The following is an 18,685-nucleotide window of genomic DNA, read 5'->3' on the forward strand; positions in this document are numbered from 1 at the left end:
AACTCAAGTCTACTGAGTAAATAAAACAACAACAATCCATAATTTCTGTCTGTGCTATTTCTCAGATGTAACTACAGTATTTTAACATAAAAAATAATTATAACAGAATTCAGTTCAAAATGCAGCCACTTTAAAGGTAGTCCATTACAAGTCTGTTGGGTAGTTATTAGTCAGTATTAAAGTCTCTTCTTAAAACAGGGACTCAAATGTACAACCATCAGTGAGTGTGAGTTATTTACAATCCCAAAGTGGACAAATCAGAAAAAAATGAAACAGGCTCGACGTTTAAGCTAAAAAACAATCAACAAAGCTGAAATAATATAAAACATGACGAGTGAGTGGACCATAATTCCTCCTCAGCATTGTGTAAGACTCATTGTCATTATTGCAAATTCTTGTTTGCAGTCGTTACCTCCAAAGGTATGGAGGACCAACTGTGCCATAATTAAAAATATATAAATAAATGAATCAAATACATACAGATATATCCCATTTATAAATGAATAAATCAACCAATACCTACATATATATGCCATAAATGAATAAATAATTCACTTAATATATAGATATATGTCAGAAATGCTATACATTTATTTGTAATTATGGCAGAGCTGGTTCTTCATACAAAGGTGCAGTAACCAGGACTGATCTTCATCTTGTCTCTACTCAAAAAACAAAAAGAAAAACCCAAAAACAAACAAAAACAAAAACAGAACAACAACAACTAAGAATTGGAAGCATGCAAGTCACAAAAAGCAGCAAAGTATCAACATCTATAATAATGTACCACTCTGCACTCTGAAAAATAAAAGTTTATGAAGCATAATTAATTGATTTTTTTTACTCACAGCAAGACATTTAGAAAATGTTTGCTCTTAATAACTCATCTATTTATTCAAGTCAGCAAAGAAAACATATTAAAACAGAGGAAACTGAACGTTTCAAACTAGGAAGCAGCAGTTATTATACTGATGGTGAAATGACAAAATACAGAAACAAAAACATTCTTTTGTAAATTATCGTTTCATTTTCTAATAAATGTACGGTCAAATCAGATGTTACGCACAAATTTTGAAACAGTATTTACAATATTTGTTTTTTGTCTGAAGATTACATCAGTGTACATATTATATAAACATAATTACAAACAAAAAGTAACATCAAATGAGATTTAATAAATAAACAGAGATATGGATAAGATGTGAATAGTGCTTTGTAGGGTTGGGGTCAATTATAATTGTAATGACGTTATTGAGAATGAATTAGAATTATGGCATAATTTTAATTATAATTGTAATTTAAAAAATCTGTTGCTGTTGTAATCATGATTAAATTGTAGATGAGTTTAGATAATTGACTTTGTAATTGCCATGAAAATTCTATAAAAATGGTCAATTATAATTTAACGCAAAACTGCGGAACCATGTTACAGTTCTATGTGCAGTTCTACACATATGTAGTTACCGTAACAATTATAAGAATATGTTTCATATCAAGTGTTCCCACATTTTGCCATTTAAAAATAAATAAATTGAGGGGTATACTGACATAATAAAGGCTCAGATGCCCACACCAAAATTATTAAAACCTATATTTTCATTGACTAAGAAGCCAAACAAGGTAACAATAAATATGAAACCAATTTGATAGATATTTGTTTTTAGTGTATTTTACAGCTGATTTAGGACTTGTTATCATAAGAGATGCTAACAGAAAGCTAACACAAGAAGAAGGTTAACTTTTATTAGGCTATTTTTTTTCAGGCTCAGTAATTGTAATTGAACTTTAGTAATTGATAACGTAATTGTAATCGACTTTCTGTGGACAAAAAATCATTGTAATTGGACAAATGCTGATCACTGTAATCATAACTGGAAACGTAATTGTAACTAAAAAATGTATTTGATCCCAACCCTGGTGCTTTGCATGAAAAGTGTGTGCCTAAAATAACTATTTTGTCTTTTGCAAACAAAAGAACTATTGTAAAATGTTGATTGACAGAGGAAATAAAAAAAAATCACAAGGTGACTTGTTAAATGTCTCCTCTGCTATGGTGAGCTCTCCAGCAGCTGAGTTTGTATCTCCTGAAAACTTGGCCTCTGCTTGGCGTTCCTCCTCCAGCAGCTGAGCATCAGATCACTGTACACTGCGTCAGGACAACGAGGAGGCTTTGGCAGATACACCTGAGCATGAAAAACATTCAAAGGACACAACAAAAAAGATTCACAGGAAATGCTCTAGTCGTTAAATGTATGTCACTTTATTTTGGCTGTAGGATGAAAACTCGAGCGGCTGCGTGGCTCTCACCTGTTTGCCCTGATCTCTGAAGAACTCTCCTGTGTTTTCAATCACCTGCTCGTCTGAGAGGTGACAGTAGGGCTGCTCCTTACACAGAGTGAGGATTTCCCACAGAGTCACACCGAACGCCCACACGTCACTGGCTGTAGTGAATTTACCCTGGCAGAAAAGAAATGGAGATGGCAAAAAGATACCAAACGACCAACTTGTCCTGATGTTAAATATTCAGAATGCCTTTCAGAATTTTGAGAGTTCTGAGGGTCTGAGTCTGTTGATCCCCAATTGGTAATTAAATCATCACAGATCGAATGATTTTGATCATTTTTTTCTGTGGAATGAGTATACAGTTTGTTGAAAAGAATGGCACATTGACTGATGCCATAATTTGGTGGAACAGTCGATTGCCAATGAAGTAAAGATGAAATCATTGGGAAAAAAGTGAGGAAACGCCTAATTTTTTTTTGCATTAAATTGATGCAAAATCATGTGGAAATGTGTTTTAAGAGCTATTTTTTTTAGTAGATGTTGTCAGCATGTGTTCTGTGTATCTGAAATGCATTTATTGACAGCCTACCCAACCCACTGAGGATTTTAGGGGGGAAAAAAAATTGTTTTTCAAATTTTTATGATAAAAAATACAGGGTGCATTTACACTAAAATGGCAATTAATCATTCAGCTCCAGTTAGCACTTCCACGTATAAATAAATAAAGTATCTACCACACTGATAATATTAAAGCAGTAAGAGACAGATATTGATTTTGTGACCCATTTTTAAGTTATTTGGGGAAATTTTGCAGAATAAATTGAAGAAAATTGCAGGATGTGGGAAAAACTGAGTTCTTTTAACAATTTGAGATGGAAAATGACTGCCATCATGCGATAAGGGTTAGGATGGGGGAAAATGTGAGCTCTGCTTATATTGTGGAGTCTCGCTGAATTTGTGTATTCATTTGGAGATATCTATTCACTGAATTAGTTATTTACACAAGGATTCATGGCTTCTCAGACTTTTTGCATGCTGCTGCGGACCAAAATGGATGCTCTAAAAAGCCGGATTTGGCCCCTGGACCTTGAGTTTGACACGTGTGCTTTAGAGCATCCAAAAAGGCTCAAAGGAGAAAGTAATAATAACAACAGTAAGAACATTATTCATTGCTTCCCTAGCCACAAATTCATTGAAACTCCCCAATAACTGCAGGGGTTCATAATTTTTCCATGCATCTTTCATGTGACTGCAATGATTTTTAATAGCAAATTGTTGAGAAAATTTGATAAAATCCAGCAATTTCTCACCATAAAACACCACAAAAAATTGTCTCAAAATTATTGAATTTTAAAAGGAAAATCCTGCAGGGACATGAGTTCTCTGCATGTATGCACGTAATATTAGTGTTATTACAGGTTACAGATTTTTTAATAATGAAGTTACATTGAGTTTCATTGTTGACTTTACTGTCTATTACAGTTTACAATTTAGTTTGAAATAAGTTACAATATCATAAATCATATATATAGTAGATTATAAAGATGAATCAAAACTTTTATGTATTTTATAACGAGATAAAACAGCTTTTATAAAAATCTGTGTCAAATATCTACATATTCAGGGATTATTTAAATATAATTCAGAACTTTGTCATTGGAAAAGTTTGTAATGTTTCAGAAGGTCAATAGTGACTGCTGTTGCTGCAATACACAATACAATATGGAAACTGTAAATAATTACGTTGATAAGGAACATGTCAACAACCAATGTGTAGTTGATGGTTTCTCAGCTCACTCACCAGCAGGATGCTCTCCCATGACATCCATCGAATGGGCAGAACGGCTCGGCCTTGGATACGGTAATAATCTCCTCTGTACAAATTTCTACTCATGCCAAAATCAGCAATCTTTATTGTGTAATTCTTCCCCACCAGGCAGTTACGGGTTGCCAGATCCCGGTGTACAAAGTTAAGGGAGGACAAGTACTTCATACCTGATGTTATCTGCACTGCCATGCTGATCAGTTTACCATAACTGGGAACACAAAGGGTGAGAGAGAGAGAGAGAGAGAGAGAGAGAGAGAGAGAGAGAGAGAGAGAGAGAGAGAGAGAGTAAATGTTACATACTTGACATACTTTAATATTTTCCTCCTAATCATGACATGTGAGGTTAACCCTCCTATTATCCTCAAATATTAACAACATATTTTACCCTTGCGGTTAATCTGACCCCAGGAATATTTTCCTCCAGAAAATGATTTTCAGAAAATTGTTGACCAAGTTTTTGTGTTATTTGTTGATTACATAAATAACCCCTTGATAATGAAACCTTGACCTGTTCTCTAGCGCCACCATCAGGCCACGCTTTTAATTAAAATACATTTGAAAGATTTTTATCTAAATCATCTAAAATTTACTGACAACATTGATGACCACAAGAGTATGAACCCTATTGGTTGTGGTGATTATACTGTATGAGCTTTCCTGCAGCGCCACCATTAGGTCAAACTTTCAGGTTTAGAGTTAGTGTATCTTGAAAATCTTTGATCCAAATCTTTTTTAATTTAGGGTGCACATAGAATGAACCATATTGATTGATGTTGGTGAACTCCCTTCCCTGTCATAAACATATTTTTGTCACATATTTGGGGTTATTCACTATAAATTCCTCTGTCTCAGGCACATTCTCCTTTACGTCACTTTCACTGTGAAAGAGCTGTTCCAAAACCTAATTGGCCATATGATGTTTTTTTAAAATTTGGAATTAGCTATTCCGAACTAAATTATTCCGAATTAAAGTGTTCTATTTACATAGAAATAGTAATTCCGAATATGAGGTTTACATGGATAGCCGGCTTATTTGTCTTTGTTCAGTTCCGCTTTTGGTCTGGGGGTTAGGAGGGGCTCTAATTGGACATGACATATTCACATCTATCGGAAAAAAACACACCACAAACCTTTTCTTTTCAGCTCCAACATAGAAGACCACATGGGAAGTGTTTTCACTTTTATTTTGATTATAGTTTTGAAGCAGCAGCTCGACAATAACACGTGGTTAGTCTTTACTGATGTTCTTTCTTTTTTCTGATTTATATTTCTTTGTTTTAATCACTGTTTTTGCTAATGTTGTTTTAACTTGTGAAGTGTCTTTGAGTTTCTTGAAAAGCACTTTTGAAGAAGATTTATTATTATTATTATTATTATTATTATTATCAAAAGTATCAACTCTGCACCTGCAGGTGTAGGAATGTAAGGTCACACATGGGTCACACACAGACAGAAAGGTTTTACACAGCTAAAACAGCTTGGGGTCAAAATGACCCCAGAGAAACACCAATGCGTGAAATATGTGTTCAGCACATTGAAAAAAATATATAATCTTGATAATTTTATGCTTAAATGATTGTACCCATGAAGCAAAAAAAACAAACAAACAAAAAAAAAAAAACAGCTATTATTTTCTGAATGATAAACATTGAATGGGGTCAAATTGACCCCAAGGATAATAGGAGGGTTAAAGCCTGCAGCCTACCTGACCACATTGCTATCTTCTCTTTCTTCATCCTCCTCTTTTTCATTATCTTCAGCCACTCCTTTTAGTCTGAGATTGCACAGGAACTGGTTTAGGTCTCCATTTTCCATGTACTCAGTGATCATGCATAAAGGGTCAGTGTCCACACACACCGCCAGCAGGAGGACGATGTTGGGGTCCCTCAGACGGGACATGATTCGGATCTCTTTCAGAAAATCATTTCTACAGCGCAGCAGAGACAGAGAGTTAGACTTGATCCAATGGAGATAAATGATTAGTGTATTTTTCACTCTCCAAGCTCAAAACCTTGCGTTCTTATTGGCATCTTCACGCAGTGTTTTAACAGCAACAAGCAGCGGTGACTCATCGATTCCCGCTAAAGACAAATCCTCATCCACAAAGTCCAGCATATTCTCTGCCTCACACAGGTGAACCTGTTTCCAGAAGGGACTTTTAGTTTTTCACTTTTTAACACAAAAAGATAAAAAAATATGACTATAGTAGTGCACCAAAAATTTGCCCACAAAAACACGTTTATTCACTGATGAAGCAGAGAAGCAACTATTCATCAAAAACCTTTAATGTACTTTTTGTTTTGAGAAAATAAGATATTAATGTTGACTCTCTTTTAGCAGCCCAGTCAGTTATAGGCCTGTACATTATTATTTAATGTATACATAGGTGGGGTCAAGTTAAACCAGTGGTTCCTAACGTTTTTTGGATCATAACCCCATTTTGATATCAAGAATTTCTGGCAACCATTGATATTTTTTTTTTTTTTTTAGAATTTTGTATTTTTTCTTATAATATACTACTTTGCAAATACAGAGTATACAGCATTAGTGACAAATACTGTATATGAGTGCTAGATCAAATATTTAGTATTGCATTTTATTTAAAAAACATTTACATCTGACAAAGTGAAAGCATAGAATACAGTTAAGATTGTGTGTTGTTTTAATTTGAAAAAGACTAATAATTAAAATATATTAAAAAAAATAAAGAAAGAAAAAAATCAATTACTAGACATTTCAGGCGATCTCAACTTTGAAAACACTGAGTTAAACATTTTATTTTTTTTATTTTATTTTATAAAGTGAATTGTTGGAATGTCAGTGTTAAATAAATATTTGCATATATTTTTATATGATATATTCTTTGAAGCATTAATATTAATTTATGCAATTGCAATGCTTTAATTTTTGTGACGTTAGTACATTCACATAGTGTTTTGGTTTTGGGCCAATTTTGATTTTTTAATTACAATTCCATCGTCAATTATCCATATTCAATTAAAACTCAATTACAATTACGGTGACTGGCATTTTTTCCAATTACATTTAAAATTAAAATGATTTTTTTTTTTAAATTTTCTGAAAGTCAATTACAATTACGTTCTCAATTACTAAAGGTCAATCCCAATTAATCCCAATTACTGAACCTTCATTAAATAACCCCATAAAACATATCCTTCCTCTTGTGTTAGCTTTCTGTTAGCATCTCTTATGATAACGGGTCAATTTTGACCCATGTCTTAAATCAGCTGTAAAATACACTAAAAAATATTATCTATCATCTAATTTGTTTTTTTTTATCTCTTGGTTACCTTGTTAGGCTTCCTAATCAATGAAAATATTGGCATTAATATTTTTGGTGTGGGCGTTTAAGCCTTTTTTCTGTCAGTATACCCCTAGATTTAAATTATTTTCAAAAAAATTATTAACTTATACAATTATTCTAAAGAGAACTAACCGCTAGACGAAACACAATTTAATAATTGTTAACGACAAATGTGTAAACCGTAATTGTAACAAGGTTCCACAGGTTTGTGTTTAATTAAATTGTAATTGACAATTTTTATAGAATTTCAATGACAATTACAATTATAGAGTCAATTATCTGAACTGGATTGCAATTCAATTATGATTACAACAGTAACAGATTTTTCCAATTGGAGATACAATTATAATGACATTATTATTGTAACAAATGATCAGCTACACAATTACAATTATAACTGACCCCAACCCTGCATTGAACCCACATTAAAGCTGTAAAAGTGAACATACTTCTCCAAACTGGCCTTCTCCCAGCTTCTCCTTGAAGGTGAGCTTCTCTCTTGGGAATTCTCTCATGGATGAATCAGAGCCGGAAAAAAGATTCATGTTGACAGCTGTGATGGAGTAGCTGTCTGATGACTCCTGCAAGCTGATGATATCTGCCTCGGCATAGTGCGGGGCGCCCTCTGAGATGTTGGCAGCGATGGCTTTGCAGGAGGTGCTTAGTTCTGATGTGAAAAGTAAAATAAATAACACAATGCAGGAGCTATGGGGTGCTGAAAGTTGAGCAAAGCTAAAATAAACAGCAACTTTTTGCAACAAACCACATTTAAAAAACGTATGTGAATTTTTTTTATGTTACTTTTGACCAGATTTACAGCAATATTTGTGAAATTTGTGATCTTTATTTTCTTGGTTAAAGCTAAATGTTACATTTAAATATACATGTTAAATCGAAATTTCTACTAATCTAAAACTCTCTACATCTCTCAATGCAATCGACCACATTTTTTCGTCAAGGAGAACGGGCAGAGGTGAGCCCGCCTGTCCAAGCGAAACATTTGTAGCGGGATACGCGATGGACTCGTGGGAGAAGTGTAGGATTGTGTGTCTGTCCATCCTTTCCATGGAGGACGTGGAATACATCTGCATGATTGGAATTATGATAGCAGGTATGACGTTGACCGGAGCTGGCAGATATCTGACCTATTGCAAAAATTCAGAATTTTGTCATCAGCTGTTTTGGGTAGGCTGCCACTCATTTCTGATGGATTGGGCAGGGCCCTCAACACTCAAGAAGTAAGCAGGATGCTACTTTGGATCATCTACGCAGGTTGGAAAAAAGCTTGGAGTAGTTGATTGTCCAGCACTCGGGTCAAGGCCACCATATTGGATTTACTGCTGAGAGATTAACTGTATCTAAATCGATTCAATCAATGAGCTTTTATTTTGGTTCTTCCGGTGAATTTGCTTATTAGCTAAATATTTAGATTCACCTGTGACATTTATATTTATATTTAGAATTAAAAAATTACATTTAGATTTAACATTTAAGATTTTCATGTAATATTTAGTATTGAGCATTTAGATTTAGATTTACCATTTAGATTTAAATGTAACGTTTAACATTTTGATTTAGATTTAACATTTAGATTTAGATTTAACATTTACATTCAAGATTGACATTATTTTTTTATAAGAAAAGTGATTATCACAAATTTCACAATTATTGCTTTACATCTGGTGAAAAGTAACAAAAAAAATTCACACACATTAACAGTAAATATACATGTTAAATCTAAATGCTAAATATTAATTTAATTTAAATGTTAAATCTAAATTTATTCTGTCAATGAGCTTTTATTTTGGTAATTCCAATGAATTTGCTTATTAGCTAAATATTGAGTTTCACCCGTGACATTAGATTTAATATTTACATTAAACATTTGCATTTAATATTTAGATTTGGATTTTGATTTAACATTTAGATTTAACATTGACATTATATTTTTGCAAGAAATGTAGTTATCACAAATTTCTCAAATATTGTTGTAAATCTCAAAAGTCAAAAGTAACATAAAAAAATTCACATACATTTTTAAAATGTGGTTTATTGGTAAATGTGACAAAAAGTTGCTGTTTTTTCAACTTTACAATTGGTGCCTCATAAGGAGCTGCACTTAAATCTGACTTTAAAAAAGAAGAATTTTCAAGTTGCCACCTCACCAAGATGTTCAGAAGACTGTGCAAATTCAGGAAGTTTTCGGATGAGTCGTGAGGGTTCCTGGTAGTCAGCGCAGAGGGGAAAGATTCTTTCATAGGTGGAGTTGGAGGTCGAGCCACCTTCGCTAGAAAGAGACGAGTGGATGAAGGAGAAAGCCTGCGTCTGAACAGCAAGACGAGCCGTGAGTTCATCATCCAGCATGCGGCGGGACGCCTATAGACGTGTAGAAAACAAAAGCAGAGAGTGGGACATTGTTAGTGTCGTAGTGAACAACTGCAGTATTAACACAGACAAAGGATGAGGGAAGTAAACCTTTTGTCATGCTTATTTCAAAACACACACAATACAATTCCCCACCCGTGTTAATTTTGACAGCAAGTTTTGGTTTAGTCTTTTAACTGAAATGCAACATAGTTGTCCAAATTTAGTCAACAGAACCTTTTCAGTTATATAAACTGTTCAAAATCACATACTAACATACTACTCATAGTCTGTCATCAAATCAAAATGAGTATGTAGTGCGTTCACATTATATAGTATGGAGAGATTGAGTGAGTGAGAAAAACCCGGATGTATACTATATCGGGACAATTCCTAGTATGCACGGTGGGCTCTGTTCTTGGACCTCTTCTGTTTAGTCATTATATGCGTCCTCTAGGACAAATTTTACAGAACTGTAAGGTTAATTATCAGAGCTACACAGATGACACACAACTATAGCTATCACTGAGCCCAGATGACTATGGTCCCATTGAGGTGTTGTGTGACTGCTTAAGAAAAGTAAACTGCTGGATGAGTGAAAACTTCCTTCAACTAAACCATGACAAGATGGAGGTGATTGTCTTTGGTAACAAGGAAAAGAGGACTGCTGTCAGCAATTATCTTGAGTCTCGATCTTTAAAAGCTAAAGACCAAGTCGAAAACCTTGGTGTTCTGATTGACTCAGATCTTACATTCAGCAGTCAGATCAAATCTATCACAAAAACATCTTCTACCACCTAAAGAACATCTCCAGAGTGAAAGGTTTAATGGCTCAGAAAGATCAGGAGAAACTGGTCCATGCTTTTATCTCCAGCAGACTGGACTATTGTAATGGTCTTCTGACAGGAATCCCCCAAAAGAGCATCAAACATCTACAGCTGGTTCAGAACGCTGCAGCTCGGGTCTTAACCAGAACAAAGAGGTCAGAACACATTAGTCCAGTTTTAAAGTCTTTACACTGGCTCCCAGTCAGCCTCAGAATAGACTTTAAAGTTCTGCTGCTGGTGTATAAATCTGTGAATGGGTTTGGTCCAGAATACATCAGTGACATGTTAGTCAGGTATGAACCCAGCAGGTCTCTCAGATCTATGGACACAGGTCAGATAGTGGAGCCCAGAGCTCACAGTAAACATGGTGATGCAGCATTTAATTGCTAAAGTCAGCATCCAATGTCAACATTTTTAAATGAAAGTTAAAGAAACTCTTTTTTTCTACTGAGTATGATTGATAGGGAGATTTATGGTCATTTTGTTGATGTAATGTGTTTGTTGATGATTTTAAATGATTTTACTGATGATTTAAATTTTATTTTTTTTGCCGACTTTAATGTTCTTATGGATTTTAAGCTGTTGAATGTTTTCTGTTGCACTTTTTGATCATGTAAAGCACAACGAGTTGTTTTGTTGCTTTGCTTTGCCTTGCCTTGGGCACACTACTCATACTCAACCGCCCCATGATGCATTGCGAGCGGAATGTAAAATTGTCCTGGAACCGACTTCAAGCTAAAAGTCAAACATCCCCTTTTCAAAATAAAAGCATCTCTTCTACCTTTGCGTAAATAGGGCTCTTGTTTCGAAGTTAACCAGTAGTTTTGTCAGTAGCACAATGGTGGGTCTCCGAAAATCTCCGAATTGTCGGCATGACTTGTGTTTCTGTGAGTTTTATGGATCAAATGACCAGATGTTGATGTTCTACTTGGTCACTTTAAAATGTTTTCATAACTTTCAAAGGTGGCAAATCAACAGAGATATTTATCCTCAGTGTGCTTCAAGTTTATGTCATTGTAGGTTCTTGGAAGTATACTTCACTGGGAACGGTCACCATCGGTCATCATCCTAATGATTTTTATAGTATATAGTAGACAGTATATACTCTTTGAGTTTGTAGTGTGTAGTACGTTAGTGTGTTGTTCTGAACACAGCCAAAGTCTAGTTTTAGTCTACTATGGTAAAGGATTTTAACTTTGTATAATTCTGATATGGGATGGTATTAATGTTTGTAAAAACACACAGATTGATTTGATGTGACCAATGCGTAAAACCACAAAAGCAGTCTTACGTCCGCAAACACAGTCAGCTTCAAATCACTGTGATGCAATCTCAACAACACCAGCGTAAAACTGACCTTTTCAAGCATCTTTTGCCAGACCTGCCTCCACAGAATAATCACTATTATAGTCAGTAGAATGGCTATAATAGCCACCAAGCAGCCAATCAGGATCCTTGTGTTGCTGTCATCCACTTTATGTGTTGGGTCGTCTCCTGAAACAGAAGAGATGGAATTACAATGGATTAATATTTTGTAATTTGTTATACCTAATTTTTTTAATTCATCTTTTAGTTAACACCCCCCCCCCCCTCCCACCCCCCCCCCCCCCCCACACACACACACTTTTAAATCAAATCAAATCAACTGAAATCAAATCAAAAGTCTGGACATAACTTTTTCCCTTTTTTATAACACAAGTTAATTGATTCCACACACACACACACGCACGCACACGCACACAGTAAACCCCTATATTATTCTATTTAATATTTAATTTTGCACAACACAAATGTTGCTATCTTTTTTAAATATTTATTCTGTGTGTACATCATTGTATGTCACAATTGTCTTGGCAATGTAAATGTGTTTCTCATGCCAATGAAGCTGCTTTGAATTATTGAATTAAAAAAAAACCCCAACAGGGGGCAGTGTTTAACCAAGAACTGATGAGTAAAGGTGATCTACAGCAGTGTAAAATACAGCATTATCATAAAATACCACAGTGGAAGTTATGACAATTATAAGCTGTTTGGAAAATGATAGAGGGTTGTATTTTCGAGCATTATCTCTACTCGGCAGTTTGGTATTTCAAAGTCTGTGCTCAGTCTGACTATGAATAATGTGAGATCAAAACACACTGTTGCTGACCTGGCAGTGTGTTTGTGGGGTGTCCGTGTTTGCGGGGAGTCAGGGATGTATTATAGACCGCTGAGCCTGATGGGACATCACAGGAAGAAGGACATGAGGTCGAGCTGAAAGTTTTGCTCAACATTATAGAATTAAAACTCCCACATGTGATGGGAACAGAAGGGCATTGCATTCAGTTGGGAATTTATTTATTTTTTCTGTAATTTTTCTTTCTGTATAATTAAAAGAAAAAAAGATTTTTTTTTTTTCTTCAAGCGAATGCAATACGCTTCCGTAGATGAGTGCAGTTACCTGACTGAAAGGCTACCTCACTGATCAGCATCCAAAGGTCATTGAAGTGGAAGCGACATTTGATGGCGCTGGCAGTGCGATCACCCAGAGGCACAGTAACAAAGCGGGCGGCCTGATTGACATCGTCATCGGCCTGCCTAAAGGTCACGGGGTCACCCTCATAGTCTGACCCGGACTGAAAAAAACAGGTGACTTTTCTGAACATCCGAACTCCTCGGCTGAACATGTTACTGCAGTGAACCTGTGGGATGGAGAGGGAACAAAACACAAGTAGAAACTTTCAGTTACATTAAGGCGAACACATGAAAACAGTGTAAATACTTTATATTGTTGGACTTGTTTGGTTTTCACCAGGGTTGGGGTCAATTATATTTCTCAATTACAATTACATCTTCAATTATCCATGGTCAATTACAACTTAAAGGGGACATATTATACCCATTTTTAACCTTTTAAACAGTTCCCTGTGGTCTAAATGACATATCTGTGCTGGGGTTTGGGGAGGTTTAATACACTGTATAATCCAGCTGTTTCAGAGCACTCTGTTTTTGGGGGTGCGTCCAAGGAGTTGCAAAGACCTCCCCCTCCCCGCACCCCTCTCTTCCACGGGGTGGCACACATTAAAGGTGCGTTCACACCGAACGCGGCTGTAGTGACCACATTACATTCAAAATCAATGTAAATGACGCGACTTCAAGAGGTTCTGCGTGACCTTGTCGCTCAAAGTTAAAAAATTTGAACTTATCAATCGGCTTCAAGCGACAACTCCCCCATCCTTCATTGTCTGTAGAGCCGAGGCAGCAGCCCCTCCCTCCTACAGGTAGATGGCTGCAGCGGGAGGCTTCCTCAACGTACCGGGGCAAAATTAAAGCCGTTAACTTCTTGAATAAGCCTACATTCTGAATGAACTCATCCTTTAGTAACTCCGTTAGTTGATCATTTAAACCGTAAAAGCGGCACTGTTAATGATAAGTACTGTAATCATACGGCCGGAGAAGAAGTGATCAGCCCTCTCCCTTCCTTGTCACCCGGCTCCGCACACACACACCCTGGTCACCACGTCACTGGAGCGACTCATCACGGGCGATTGAAGTGACTGCAGTTGCTACAGTTGAGCACCATCACTCCTTCGTGAGTGAGAAAAACAATGGCCGACTTTTGCAAAAGTTTTCATCCGGTTGAGGGTGGAGGGGAGGGTATTTTCTTTCCCGACTAAACTTGTGATGTCACAAACTTAGAAAATTTGAAACGGAGCACTTTTCTCTGAGTTGTAAGACTGAATGTTTTTATTTCACATTTTGTGTGCTGGTGGACACTCAAGTTACCTGTGTTCAAAAAGACAGCAAAAGTGGATATTTCATAATATGTCCCCTTTAAATATCAATTCCGTTGACCAGCATTTTTTCCAATTACAATTAACGTTACAATTATTATTGTTCACCGAAAGTCAATTACAATTATGTTCTCAATTACTAAAGTTCCATTACAATTGATCACAATCACTGAGCCTTTAATAAATAAGCCCATTAAACGTGACCTTCCTCTTGTGTTAGCTTTCTGTTAGCATCTCTTATGACAACGTGTCCTAAATCATCTGTAAAATACACTAAAAAATATTATCTACCATTTAATTTGTTTTTCATCTCTTGGATCCCTTGTTAGTCTTATTAATCAATGAAAATATTGGTGTTCATATTTTGGTGTGGGCGTCTGAGCCTTTTTTCTGTCAGTGTAGCCTTGATTTTTTTCATTTTACGGCAATATGATCCTGAAGAGAACTGACAGGTAGGTAAACTTGATATGACACATATTTTAATAATGATTAATTACATATGTGTAGTGTAAGCCATAGAACTGTAACATGGCTTCCCAGGTTTGCGTTTCATTCAATTATAAATGACGGTTTTTATAGAATTTTCATGACAATTGTGGTCAGAAAAGTACATTTTCTGACCACAATTACAATTCAATTACAACAGCAGCATATTGTTTTCAATTATAATTACAATTATAATTACATCATAATTGTAATTAATTATCAATTATGTGATTACAATTATATTTGACCCCAACCCTGGCTGTCTTGAACACATTTAGGGGATTATATTATAGCAAAATGTACTAATATGCATCCACAGTCCTTTAGCAGGTAAAAGACAAACGTAGCAATGAAGACTATGTCGATTAAAAAAAGAGACAATAAATCACAATGAAAACACATTACAGAACAGTACACAAATAAGTTCAAAGTCAATGGAACAATACATCACAATAAACACATTATAAAATGGCACACAGATCACTTAAAGGTCAGCAGGGCAATAACTCACGATAAAAGCCATTACAATACAGTGCACAAGGTAAAGTCAATGGACTGGTTGGCCACAAAGGGCAGCATTATTTAATGCTGGCCTATACATGCTCATAATATTATGGTTGATTGGTTTCATCTGCATATACATCTTTAAATATATAAGAGAAGACTATTTTAGGACACATTCTTTTGTCATTTGCTTCTCTTCACCAGGTACAGCTTCAGAACTCAACAACAACAAATAAAACACGTGGCTTTTAAGCTGTAAATTAAATTAGAAATCCCCAATTAGATTCTGGTCCTTAAGGAGGACCTACCTTCATAGTGGTGAAGTTTCGCACATGGTCAAATTGGAAGATTGTCTCCACATATCCTCTGTGAAAGCTCTCGTTGCTCCATCCCACATAGTCGTATCCCGGCCACATGCCGTAAATGTTGCTGTGGAGAAAATCGTCCAGACCCCAGGTACCATCGGTCAGCTGACCCAGTCCCTTTGTCAGCCTAGTGAACAGTTTCAGAGACAAACGTGAGACAAACTGGCATTCTTGTTATAAAAGTGTTCATCTAAACCTCATGTGTCAAACTCAAGGCCCGGGGGCCAAATCCGGCCCTTTAGAGCATTCAATTCAGCCCATAGAAAACAGTAAAAATTACAGAGAAAACGTGAATTATTGTGTAAATTACCAAATAATCCAAATGTAGATATCTCAAATTCACCAATTTAATGAAACTACAATATTTTTCGGGGCTTGCAGTGTTCCTTTGTTTATTTCACATGTGAATGCAGTCATTTTTAATCTCCAATTGTCGAAACAACTCAAATCTTCAATTGCAATTTCTCACAAACAATTCTACAAAACTCCTCTAAATTACACAAAAAATTGGTTCCAAAATCAAGAATTTTTGAAGTGAAAATCTGGCAGCGACTGATAATAAAAACGATGGCACAATGATGCTAAAATCTGTGGCTCAATTGAGATTAAACCCATCCATATTTGGCCCCTGAACTGAAATACATTTGACATCCCTGATCTAAACTTTATCAAAGAAGAAAATTATTAGTTTCTTTCTCTCATATTGTCATATTGTTTTCCATCGTAGTACATTTCAGACCTTTCAGCTGATGCTCCATCATATACAGAGTCATTTAAGAAGACGGACAGTCCACTGTAGACCATCTGCTGTCCATCGGGGATGCTGTACGATATCAACCCATCTGAAAAACATCAATGACAGAACACATTTACCAATTCTGATACGTTTCAGAATTCAACTAAAATGTTGCTACCCATGCATGTCAGTGGTGAAGCTTCCCTTGGTACAATAGAGAGTGATGACTAACCGAGCCATTCACAGCCATAGAGCTCCACTCTCATGCACACAAACATGGAGTGGTCCGTCACCGGCATGAAGCGGACAAAACGGGCGATAATTGGAGGCTCCAGATCCTTCAGGACCACATCATATGCATTTCTGTTGCCCTCGATAACCTCGAAGAGAGTAAGCAGATGACATTCAGTTTTATCCATTTTATAGCACTTCTATTACAATTTAAAGAAAATCAATAACAAAAACAACCTTTTAGGTTCATTCCATGTTATTTCACAAACTACATCACATACATAACTGAAATTTGGAAATTGGAAAAAATTGGAAAAAAGTTTGTCGTGAACATGTTTGGGTCTTCAGTAAACAAAATGCCTCAGGTCCCTGTAATTTGATCAGCTTTGAGCTATGTACATATTCTGTTCAAATCACTAATGATTAGTCAGATATATGCATTGGTTCTTGGTTGACAGTCTCTTGAAATCCAAAATCTTACTAATTTTATTGGCCAATAAGTGCATGTGGGAATGTAAGAAAAAAACTGATCTCTGTTTTAATTTATATATATAAGGTTTCTTTTTCTTGGGTTCTTAAACAATTTTTCTTTATCTTCATTTTTATTTTGGGCCCCAAAAATGTCCTGAAAATGTGCTGAAATGACTTGGAATAACCCTATAATGATTGAATAATGTAATAAAGCCAATTTGATGGAATTGGAACACTTTCAAAATAAAAGCACAGGATGTTGTGTGAAATAATTCTGACCAGATAAATGCTTTCAAGTAGTTTGTTTATGCATGGCTGGACTTTCAAATTAAAGGTTTTATATGGAAGGGGATTGATTGGTTATCTTAATTGTATCTTAAGATGTGGGTTAATTATTTATTTGCTATCAATGTTCTTAGTCGATCGAGTCCAATGGCATAATAAATGTTTATCTGTATCTGCATCAGAGGTGTTTATTGCTATGAATCTGACAATATGATATGTCCCAAGACTAAACATTGCAATATATTGCGATATTATGATTACAAATTTCACCTTTACGAGCACAACATGGTATGAAATACAATTTATTTCTGAACTTGCAGGAACAAGTAAATTGTTACTAACTGTAATTCAAATACCAATATCAAAAACAAGTGGCATGTTGTTTATCAAACTGTCAAATTACCTTCTTCAAAAAATGTTTAACATTTATTGAAGTGTTTTATGGAAATAAAGTGCAATCTAGAGGGCAAGCTAAAATGCATTGAGGCGTGGGGTAGTTTAATAAGGTCTGATGTGGTTCACTGACACCTAGTGACCTGGCGTTTACGTGCTGTTTTTTTTTTAAAAAAAATAATTTAAAAACATGATTAAAAAAATTGATTTGGATATTTTACGGATTGATACAAAAATCGCTCAGAGAAATATCGCGATACATTTGCCAAATCAATTTTTTTCTTACACGCTAAATCTGCATTACATGAGAACATGGATGCTCAGTGCTCACCTGCCTTCCCTTCCTGTCATGCCAGCCCATCCAGCTGTTGCCATCCCGGCTGTAGTTGATCCTGTATCTCTGAGCAAACTCTTTGCCCATCCCGTCGGCATGGCGACCCTGTGTGCCCACCAGTGTGATGAAGTGTAGCGAGCGCAGGTCCACCTGAAGGTACTCCTTCAGGCCGTCACTGAGCTGAGGCTCAGACATTGTGTTGGGACACCAGGCGCCGTCACCATCCCCATTGTCAAAGTCAAGTCTGATACAAAAAAAGAGGACTTTTCAATTTTCAATTAAAAAAAAAAGAAAAAAAAACATTTTCAATTAAAGAAAACGTGTTCATATGCAATTATGCAAGTCATACTCATACTGATATTGAATGAACAAATAATATCAAATATTAAGAACACTTAAGCATGCCTTCCAAATCTTGCAGCAGTGGACTCAGACCACTGACTGGAAGCGGAGATGTCCTCATCCTGAATCTGCCCACCA

General features: G+C 35.7%; 1 protein-coding gene across 1 annotated transcript; it reads right to left on the bottom strand.

Annotated features, from left to right (window-relative positions):
* Positions 1–1,740: 1,740 nt before the first annotated feature.
* On the bottom strand, positions 1,741–18,439 carry LOC114479202 (discoidin domain-containing receptor 2-like). The gene is made up of 14 exons (XM_028472755.1): positions 18,203–18,439; positions 16,724–16,871; positions 16,495–16,597; positions 15,699–15,882; positions 13,068–13,308; positions 12,777–12,842; positions 11,985–12,121; positions 9,602–9,812; positions 7,886–8,103; positions 6,123–6,250; positions 5,817–6,038; positions 4,085–4,319; positions 2,308–2,457; positions 1,741–2,183 (listed from the first exon to the last, which is right to left on the bottom strand). The coding sequence occupies exons 1-14, from the start codon at positions 18,398–18,400 to the stop codon at positions 2,049–2,051; spliced, it is 2,376 nt and encodes a 791-aa protein (XP_028328556.1). The 5' UTR covers positions 18,401–18,439; the 3' UTR covers positions 1,741–2,048.
* Positions 18,440–18,685: the final 246 nt, after the last annotated feature.

This window comes from Gouania willdenowi, chromosome 17 (genome assembly GCF_900634775.1).
Source record: "Gouania willdenowi chromosome 17, fGouWil2.1, whole genome shotgun sequence".
Lineage (NCBI taxonomy): Eukaryota > Metazoa > Chordata > Actinopteri > Blenniiformes > Gobiesocidae > Gouania > Gouania willdenowi.

Coding starts and splice junctions, on each gene's coding strand:
- LOC114479202 (XM_028472755.1), bottom strand. CDS start 18,400: ATGTCTGAGCCTCAGCTCAGTGACGGCCTGAAGGAGTACCTTCAGGTG. Junction 6,251..7,885: donor GAGAAGGCCAGTTTGGAGAA/GTATGTTCACTT, acceptor TTCTGGAAACAG/GTTCACCTGTGTGAGGCAGA. Junction 2,184..2,307: donor TCAGAGATCAGGGCAAACAG/GTGAGAGCCACG, acceptor TTTCATGCTCAG/GTGTATCTGCCAAAGCCTCC.